Source organism: Tarenaya hassleriana, unplaced genomic scaffold, assembly GCF_000463585.1.
Source record: "Tarenaya hassleriana unplaced genomic scaffold, ASM46358v1 Cleome11, whole genome shotgun sequence".
Taxonomy (NCBI): Eukaryota; Viridiplantae; Streptophyta; class Magnoliopsida; order Brassicales; family Cleomaceae; genus Tarenaya; species Tarenaya hassleriana.
In genome coordinates, this window is record NW_010961290.1 from 1,875,731 (window position 1) to 1,884,807 (window position 9,077).

At 39.7% G+C, this 9,077-nt stretch overlaps 3 protein-coding genes across 3 annotated transcripts; 2 read left to right on the forward strand and 1 right to left on the reverse strand.

Annotated features, from left to right (window-relative positions):
• The first annotated feature begins 81 nt into the window (after positions 1-81).
• LOC104805494 (UPF0301 protein TC_0483) lies at positions 82-1,463 on the forward strand. Its single transcript, XM_010530076.2, is given in 3 exon segments — positions 82-385; positions 505-979; positions 1,078-1,463. Coding segments are annotated over 3 exon segments (912 nt in total). The 5' UTR covers positions 82-237; the 3' UTR covers positions 1,367-1,463.
• Positions 1,464-1,635: 172 nt separating this feature from the next.
• LOC104805493 (phosphatidylinositol 3,4,5-trisphosphate 3-phosphatase and protein-tyrosine-phosphatase PTEN1) lies at positions 1,636-4,250 on the reverse strand. Its single transcript, XM_010530075.2, has 8 exons — positions 3,954-4,250; positions 3,521-3,838; positions 3,240-3,416; positions 3,044-3,157; positions 2,783-2,971; positions 2,433-2,672; positions 2,263-2,364; positions 1,636-2,168 (listed from the first exon to the last, which is right to left on the reverse strand). The coding sequence occupies exons 2-8, from the start codon at positions 3,800-3,802 to the stop codon at positions 2,001-2,003; spliced, it is 1,272 nt and encodes a 423-aa protein (XP_010528377.1). The 5' UTR covers positions 3,803-3,838; positions 3,954-4,250; the 3' UTR covers positions 1,636-2,000.
• Positions 4,251-5,716: 1,466 nt separating this feature from the next.
• LOC104805495 lies at positions 5,717-7,900 on the forward strand. The gene is made up of 2 exons (XM_010530078.2): positions 5,717-5,872; positions 6,711-7,900. Exon 2 carries the CDS (start codon positions 6,812-6,814, stop codon positions 7,670-7,672), a length of 861 nt encoding a protein of 286 aa, XP_010528380.1. The 5' UTR covers positions 5,717-5,872; positions 6,711-6,811; the 3' UTR covers positions 7,673-7,900.
• Positions 7,901-9,077: the final 1,177 nt, after the last annotated feature.

The window sequence follows — 9,077 nt, forward strand, 5'->3', positions numbered from 1 at the left end:
TCTTTCCCACACTCATTATCCGCAGCCCATTCTTCTGACTAGGATCCCTACTAGATCCAACAAGGACTTTCAGCTTGTGGCTCACATCTGTTCATTCTCTTTATTTATAAGTTCGTGTTCTGTTTTGCCCTGCGCGCAGTTTTGCACAGGAACTGAGCTGAATTGAGAGAGAGAGAGAGAGAGAGAGAGAGAGAGAGAGAGAGAGAGAGAGAGAGAGAGAGAGAGAGGGTAAGTGACATGGATGCTTGTTTTCTTACATCAAGATCAATCTCTGTGACCAAAGAGCTTGTGCCATTCATCAAAGCCAGACCCTTTTCTTGTCCCAAGAGAAACTCCGGCCAGTTTCTGACCAGGAAGCTTGCTTCTTCTCCTGTCTCTGTAAATTGTAAGTATGAATTTCTCATCCTGATCCTGTTTCTCATCATCGTTTGAAAAAGATGGAAACTTTATCGTTTCCTCAAGTAGATTTGCATACCCTGATGGACGATCAATCACTCTGACCAGGCTTGCATTCGGATTCATGGAAGCCCATGGATGATGATAATGATCTCTACAAGAGCAATGATTCAACAGCAGATGCTGACTGGAGAGAGTTCAGAGCAAGGCTCGTGGCCGGAGAACAAGCCGCAACCCCTGGCATGGACCTCACCATGAACTTTCCATCATCATCATCATCCACAATCGGAGACAAATGGGCACACAAGATCCATGAGCCAGAGAGAGGTTGCCTCCTGATCGCCACCGAGAAGTTAGACGGGGTTCACATCTTCGAAAGAACAGTGATCCTCCTCCTGTCGGTCGGCCCATCAGGCCCTATAGGGATAATCCTCAACCGTCCATCGCTAATGTCGATCAGGGAGACAAAATCAACGGTCCTGGACGTGGCAGGAACATTCTCAGACAAGAGGCTATTCTTCGGAGGGCCATTAGATTTCAACAAGATCTGTGTGGTGTGAAGGAAGAGGAGTATCGGTTGCTTGTCCGATTGAAGCAGATGATCGATGCTAAGGTCATATTCTAACCATAACCGAACTATATCAAAATCAGAACTTAACCAAACCGAATAATATACGGGAGCGGAGTGTTCAGGGAAGTGATGAAGGGATTGTACTACGGAACGAGAGAGAGCATAGGATTGGCGGCAGAGATGGTGAAGAGGAACTTGGTCGGAAGGAGTGAGTTCAGGTTCTTCGACGGGTACTGTGAATGGGACAAGGAGCAGTTGAAAGAGGAGATCTTTGGTGGGTATTGGACGGTGGCCGCTTGTAGTGCTAGTGTTATTGGGCTTGGTAATAATGTCAATAGTCATGGGCTTTGGACTGAGGTTCTTGGGCTTATTGGGCCTCACACCGGCTCTGTCATCTAATTCTATATCTATCCATGTATGTATGGTTTGTGGTCATGGTATATCAGTATTTTTTTTTTTTTGGGTAATTTTATGATTTACCAGAGATTTGATTGTTTCTGCTGTTATTTCCCTTCAGTTTTCAGAGAAGGGGACATCATTACAAAAAAGTTCTTACTTAAACATGTTCTCCCTTCTGATTTGTGTTCTGTTCGAGCTTCAAGAAGTTCCCTGGATTGTGTTATACATTGATGTATACAGGAGGAGGAAAGGAGTATATTCTTGTAATCTAAAACAGGAAACAGTAGTTTTTCTTGCCTTTGCCATCCTTTGGACAAAAAAGGGATGTCAAAGACAATCCCTGAGAGGACATTACTTGTCTATCATTAATTACCAAAAACGTCAGTCAGTCTCATCACCATCCTGCTACAAAAATCCCGAGATTGTATTGGTTGGGTTTGCGCCTGTCCGCATTTTATCTGCTGGGCTCATTTGTCTTTGCAGTTGAGATGCTTCACTGTTGGAAGCGCTACTTGCAAAGGCAACAGTTGTACTTGAAGGAATACCTGTCCGAGCGACTCGGGGCTGGTGAACTCGAGATGAACCCTTTAGTGGCTGATCCTTGAAACATAACCGTTAAATTCGTAATGGCGTCTCAACAGCTTGGTTTCCATGGAGCGGAGAGCTGGGGAGCAGATTCTTCGCAGGGAAGAACCTCTCCGTACTTGGGATAAGCTGGGCCGAACAGCAACTCCAAGCTGAAATCAGGGCCACATATTGATCTTCCTTGACCACCGACTTTATCGAGCTCCGCTATGGAAAACTGCAGAAGATTTTACACACACATGCGCACGAGAATTGAGCTCTCTACATGTACCACTTTTCATGAGAAATTGGTTGAGGGATGTGACGGTTACCTGGAGCAAGCCATTCGTGATGAAAGCAGTGTTGAAACAGGTATAGAAGAGACGGGTCCCGATCATTTTCTGGTAGAATGTGATGCATATGTCTCCACTCACCTGTCCATGCACGAAGTAAGGCATCAAATGGCCGAGGAATAGATTGTCTGAAGATATTGGCGACTTACTCTTTCAGGTTTCTCAAAGTAATAGTCGAGACAGGTTTTCTCGTCGATGATTGAACTCTCTGTATCCATCTGGACAACAAGACGGATGTGTTCTCGTTCTATTTCCTCCTCTTCTTCCGAATCACAGCTCAAGTGAGATACATAATACCGAGGACTTGTGTTTCTACAACAACCTTTCTTGACTTGTCTACAGCAACCTCTTACAACTTCTACAGGTGGCCTGTACAATTCATTAGGAATCTGCAACAAAGGATCACTCTTCAGTTTTCATAACTCCATGCCGCGTTGAAACACAAACTGAAATCCGAAATCCAAAGCAAAGAACTACAATACAACCATGCAAAGAGTACCTCTTGCTGTTCCGAGACCACAAAGAAGACCGCGTCAATGTTAGCTGTATCATAAAGCCTGATTCTCCTCAACTCTCTGCTGTGTTGTAAAGGCAATTTAACCTCGGGAAGTCTATTTCCAACTCCTCTGGGAAAACGGAGTGAATCTGACCAGTACTTCACGTAACGACGCTGGCTTGGTATCGAAACCTGTAATGTTAAGTCAGAAGCAACAGTTGTTATTGCTGTTATCATCAGCTTCAGCTCATATATATGACTTACTCCATTGTTGTTGGTGGTTCTTCTCTGTGCATACATCTCAAGAGCTTCCTCGGCTGTCATTCCGCTATAGACAAGGTATGCAGATACCATTAAGCCTGTCCGACCTTTTCCTGCCTATGGTAATACAGACATTGTATCAAGCAATTGTCGGTGCAAGAAGATCATGCAATGGAAGAATCTAAACCGAGGTGTATACCATGCAGTGTATAACAGCAATGTTTCTGGAATCTTGCGATAGCCAAGCATAAACACTTTCACAGAAAAGTTTGATCATATGAAGGGATGGAACATGGTTGTCATCAAAGGGGAATCTTTCAACGCGGCCGTAGAAGTTGGCTGGATCGTAGGCTTCCTCTATACATAGGTTATAGATCTGCCAGAAGAAGAAGAACAGGAAGAAGAATAAGAAGCATCAGAAAGGGTTTGTGGGATGAGAATCAATCAATGTTCTGTCTCAGGTTTCTTCAAAACATCCACCTTGTAATGATCGGGATGTCGCATATCGAGCACGGACTTGACCTGCCAGAGGGGGTTCCTGTAAAAAGCTCTCATACGTTCGGCGGGAAAAGACATGGCCAGCAACCTGTCCGTGATGTAAGACATGTCAAGATCGTAGCCCCCAATGACCATTCGCCTTCGTTTCCTGGACACCAAGCTACGGAGGTAAGCACTTGCCGTGAGGTATGTCAGAATGTGAGCCCTCGTACAGTCCAAAGCCGATTTGTCTCTCGCAGAGCCCTTCGAGAGCTTCAATCCCATCCTGTCGTTTTGTGGTGAAACTGGTGGATAATGTACCTTTCAAAGACAAAACCCAGAAACAAGAATCAAGGTTCCAACCCATTTCATGAGAATCCGATAAGATGGATCGGTCGGGGGAGTTTTCATTGAGGCAAATGGTCGAACGGTATACCTGCAGAGTTGAACATGAAGTTTCTTGTGGTCAAGATTCTGAATTTCCAGGCACAAACGATTTCCAGGGTACCCAAATTGTGGAATTATCAGGGGGGGGAAAAGCCTTTTTTCCCAGAAGAGGAATTTGGGAACCCTAGAAAAAGCAGATACCGGTGAAACAAACACCTCGCTGGTTCTGGTTCGAGAGAGGAAGAAACGATGACGAAGAACACAACACAATTCCATCTTTGGAGCCCTAAATTTCAGCGAAGCTTTCCCTCGAATTTGGGGCTCACAAACTCTCTCTCTCTCTCTCTCTCTCTCTCTCTCTCTCTCTATCTATATCTCTCTAAACGGGTAGTTTCTGGCGGGAAAGTTTAAGCAAGTGTCCTGTTTTTTTTCTTACATTGAACATTGCCTCATAAATTATTTAAGTAATTACTAAAACTTGATTGACGATTCCATGTTAGTTTTATTATTACTATAGTAAATCTGTGAATGATTTTTATGATATATGAATCAATAAATTTTAAGCTCCACAGTTATAACCACTTTGACTAGGGTGGACACGGATCGGGTACCCTCAATTTTTAGAAAACTCTATATCGTCTTCATTACCACGGATTTTACAAAAATATTATCTCAATCTTGGCTTTATAAAATCCGGGTACTTGTAACTCGGGTTTAATGAGATTTTCGGTATTGTACTCGTGGGTACCCGGACCCATACGATTTATAAAATTTTGAACTATAAAATGATAGATATAGAAAATACAAATGAGAGAAGTCAAAGTACAAATAGAAAAATTCACGATGAAAAGAGATGAGTAAAATTTTGAGAGAGATGAATGGTTGATTCGGTTATATAAAATGAGATTTGGAATGATGAAATTTTTGTATAGAAATGTTTATAACATAAAAAAAATTGAACTAAAATAAAAGTATTTTAATAAATAATAAGAATAATTTAGACAAAAATATTATAGATATAAAGTATATTTTAGATTTTTAACAAATATACCGGGTATCCCGGGTACCTTTTGTAAAATAATTGAACCTCCACTCGGACTTGGGATCGAAAACTTAGTCTTATTAATGTTCGATCTCATCGTTAATATTCGAGTATCCTTTATTCGGGTACTTGTTAAGCCGGGTACCTCTAAAACCCCGGGTTACGGGTTAAAACGTCCACCCCTAACTTTGACTAATCAATAATTATTATTTTAAGGAAACTAACAAATGTAAAATGTTCCAAAACAAAGACCTTTCAAGTAAAAAAAATCAATATCTTCTTTTCTTTTCGCTATTCTATTTCATTTTTTTTAGTTTGAAGGAGAAACTAATCTTCAACGGACTTTATGGGAGAAGGAAACTAAAAAAAAAAAAAGAGATTTCCACCAAAATTTATGAATTCGTTAGTTTACTGTAAAATAATTTATAAATTTTATTTATTTTTATAATAATACATGAAATATATGGAATTTTATTTAAGAGCTTCCTACATTTTAAACAATTAATATATAACTATTACCGGTGTGGTCATAGATCATGATATCCACTTCTAGTAAAGGCATTTAAATGATATCCACTAGAAACATGTATATATCGTTGGTACATTATTGACGTGGATATTATGTCGTATTTTTATTTAGTTCCATAGTGTTCTATTCGAAGAAAAATGATAATTTCTTTTTATTACTAATAATTTATATATGATTTAGACAAAATGTTAAAAGATTATAGTTTTATCGAAAATTGATTAATTTTGCATATTATTTTTCAAAACAAGGAACAAACAAAACAAAGAGAAAAGAGGAGTCCTGGAAAATCGACCGTATTTTCTCACACAAACGGTACGAAGCGAACGTTTAGAGGTTCTCAGGACAGAGAGGTGTCTCGTGGTTTTTGTCGGAGCAGAATCTGACTTAAGGAGAATCGGTATGATCTTTATCTGCAGACTTCTATTTTTTTTAGAACCTTTCGCTCGATTTTGGATCTTCCACCGGTTGTGTAAACTATTGGCGAATTCTGATTCTGGGTTTGCGTTAATTCGATTTATACCCATCTGCTAGCTACTTGTGCTTCTATCGATTTGACTGCTGTTCTTAATTTAGGGTTTTCTCTTTCCATCGCTTAAATTGGGGGTTTCCCCAATTTTTCGGGGGATCGGGTCTTTCGCGTTGTTTCGACGGGCTCGATTTCGATCTAGTTTCTTCATGACAGTTGCGAGAAGCTATGAATTCTGCGTGAAAATGTCACCTTTAGTAGTTGGGCTTTGGCTCACTGGTAAAGGAGTTTGAGATCCGGTAGAAGTTAAGCCAATGAAAATGTTCTCTGGAGATTCGGCCTGACTATGTGAAAGAAGTAGTAAATCCTATAAGTGAAGTAGATGTTGAGCTTTAGATTCATTATACAAATATCATCTTAGTTTAGCAGATCTGAGTTTATAAATTATTCAGTGACTTGGGTATGCATTTCAGAGGGAATTCGTTAAAGATGCTAAGTTCCTGTCAAAGTAAGAAGAGTTTTGGACTATTAGATCAAGATGTAGAAAATGGATTTAGAGCAAACTGTTTGTTTTATGAGTGTGCAATAACCTGAAGCTATTGGATTTAATTTCTTCAACCCTGTTGATTTACCGTGAGTGTAGGGTTTCATGTTTGTCGGCTGGGATTGTGTGCCACTGTTGTTATAAATCACCATTTATAGCGTGGCAATGTATTGTGGATTTATGCACTATTTGAGTTCTACGATTTCTTATGTGTGATTGTTCCAGTATTAGAGGATCAGCTGCTTATGAACTTCTTCTGACATGGGAGCCCCATAGAGGTTATTAACAGAACTGGTTTGGGTTCGGTTTACTGGAAAAAGGCAATCATGTTATCCATCCCCAATACCAGGATGTGGAATCTAGCATCAAGTTATCTTACAGGAAACATCGGGATGAAAAACGAGACGAGAAAAGTAGTGCATCCAGCCTTGGAATGTTCAGATGACGATGCGTCCTCTGTCGGTAGCGGGGACGAAGGTCTGGAATGCCCCATATGCTGGGAATCATTCAACATCGTCGAAAACGTTCCTTATGTGCTATGGTGTGGTCACACACTTTGCAAAAACTGCGTTCTAGGGCTTCAGTGGGCGGTTGTGAAGTTTCCTGCACACCCAGTTCAGCTTCCTCTCTTCATTTCATGCCCATGGTGCAACCTCTTGTCTTTCCGACTCGTCTTTAGGGAAACACTCAAATTCCCTCGCAAGAATTACTTTGTGCTTTGGATGGTTGAGAGGATGAACGGTGAGAGGCTCAAGTCCAATGCTGCTGCTGCTTCACGTGATGATTCTCAGCCGGGCTGGTCGTTTACCAGCAACTCGCCCAATGGAAACCATATCAGGGAACCTCCACATCGTCGTCATCATCATCAACATCACCATCACCATCATGGGAATCAGCACGAGCCATCGGGATCTGATACCGGTCATGGCAATGCTGGGGACGGCATCATGCGCATGGGGAGGATACAGAATTCACTGAGGAAGTCACTGGTATTCTTTGTTCATCTGACGGCTAAGTTCCCATTGGTCATCATATTCCTTCTGATAGTCCTTTACGCCATACCGACGAGTGCAGCCATCTTGGCATTGTACATTCTCATCACCCTCCTGTTGGCTCTCCCGTCGTTCCTCATCCTCTACTTTGCGTACCCTTGTCTCGATTGGCTCGTCAGAGAGATCGTCACATGACTTCTAAGCTTGATTCCTCCACTGTGTCTCTGCAATTCGCCGACTTGTCTGCTTCAACTGCTGTTCACTTAATTGTAAGTGAAATGCATATACGATACAAAAGTTTATCAGTCTTGTTTTATATAGTAGTATATGATTGCTTAAGTTCGGAGACATCTACCCTCTTGCTTGCCTTTTACTTGGGAACTCAATAGTTAATTAATAATAGATTATACAATGGGTTTTATATTGGTTTGATTAGAGAGCCTCATATGAACACATAACTCATATGATCATATGCATAGGCAATATAGAATATGCTTTGTTGGGCACATGTCTATATATATACACATTGGTTTCATGGTTTGGTTTGGTTTGGTGCATTCATGAAATAATTGAACTTAGTGGTCTCAGCCTTTTTGCTCATACAAGTAAAGCTAAAGGAGGACAGTGCCTTTGTCCCACCATAAAAAAAAGGAAGAAGCCTCTTCAATTCAGTCCATCATTCAATCAATGTGTGTCAATGTTCCATCACCGAAACAAATTTCCAATTCCGATTTGAAATTTGGTTCATAAATATCAAGAGATAGAGATGATAAAGAAAGATTGATATATCGAAGAAACAAACCATAGTTGATGATTGCTTGACGAAGTCTGCATTAAGAGCGGGATTGAGTTTGGATCATCCTCCATCTATATCTATTGTGACAAAATCTTGGTCAAATTTGAATATTGGATTAAAAGAAAAAAAAGAAATTATTATTTATATATTTACAATAATACAATAAATTTCAGTTTGTCATTTTCAATTGTTTCATTGTATTTTCAACCTTATAGATTTTATTTTAGGATTAACAGTGTTATTATACTATATATATATATATACATATTAGGTTAAATTGTTTTTAGGAAACACTATTTTTTTCAAATATTTTAAAATTGTGATTGCTTTTGCTATTTTTCGATAATTTTCCTTTTAAACTATATATTAGATATATCTAGATTCAGATGTGGATCATTGATAATAAAAAAAAAGAATTGCCACCCAAAACCAGAGCAAATCTTATGCAGTCTAAATTAATGAGCAGCGTTGGACCCTACGCATTATATAGTATATATCCATCTATTATTATATTTGCTTTTCATTTGAAATTGTCATAATTTATTTTTAAAAAGGAAAAATATTTCATGAGATGACATAATTTGAACAAAGCTTCTTTTTTTTCCCTCTCTTCAAATCTTGAAATGGTGTTTTATTAAATTAATAGATTTGAAGGAATCTATCTCTAGAAAATCTTAGACGAACGCGGAAAGACAAGCGAAGAAACCCCACCAATGAAGAATTCATAAACTCAAAAAAAAACCCATCAAAAGGTGACATTTGGGTTGCTTGCACGATCACCGCCCCCCCCCCCCCCACAAAAAA

Coding starts and splice junctions, on each gene's coding strand:
- LOC104805493 (XM_010530075.2), bottom strand. CDS start 3,802: ATGGGATTGAAGCTCTCGAAGGGCTCTGCGAGAGACAAATCGGCTTTG. Junction 2,972..3,043: donor GAACCACCAACAACAATGGA/GTAAGTCATATA, acceptor TTAACATTACAG/GTTTCGATACCAAGCCAGCG. Junction 2,673..2,782: donor TGGTCTCGGAACAGCAAGAG/GTACTCTTTGCA, acceptor CCTTTGTTGCAG/ATTCCTAATGAATTGTACAG.
- LOC104805495 (XM_010530078.2), top strand. CDS start 6,812: ATGTTATCCATCCCCAATACCAGGATGTGGAATCTAGCATCAAGTTAT.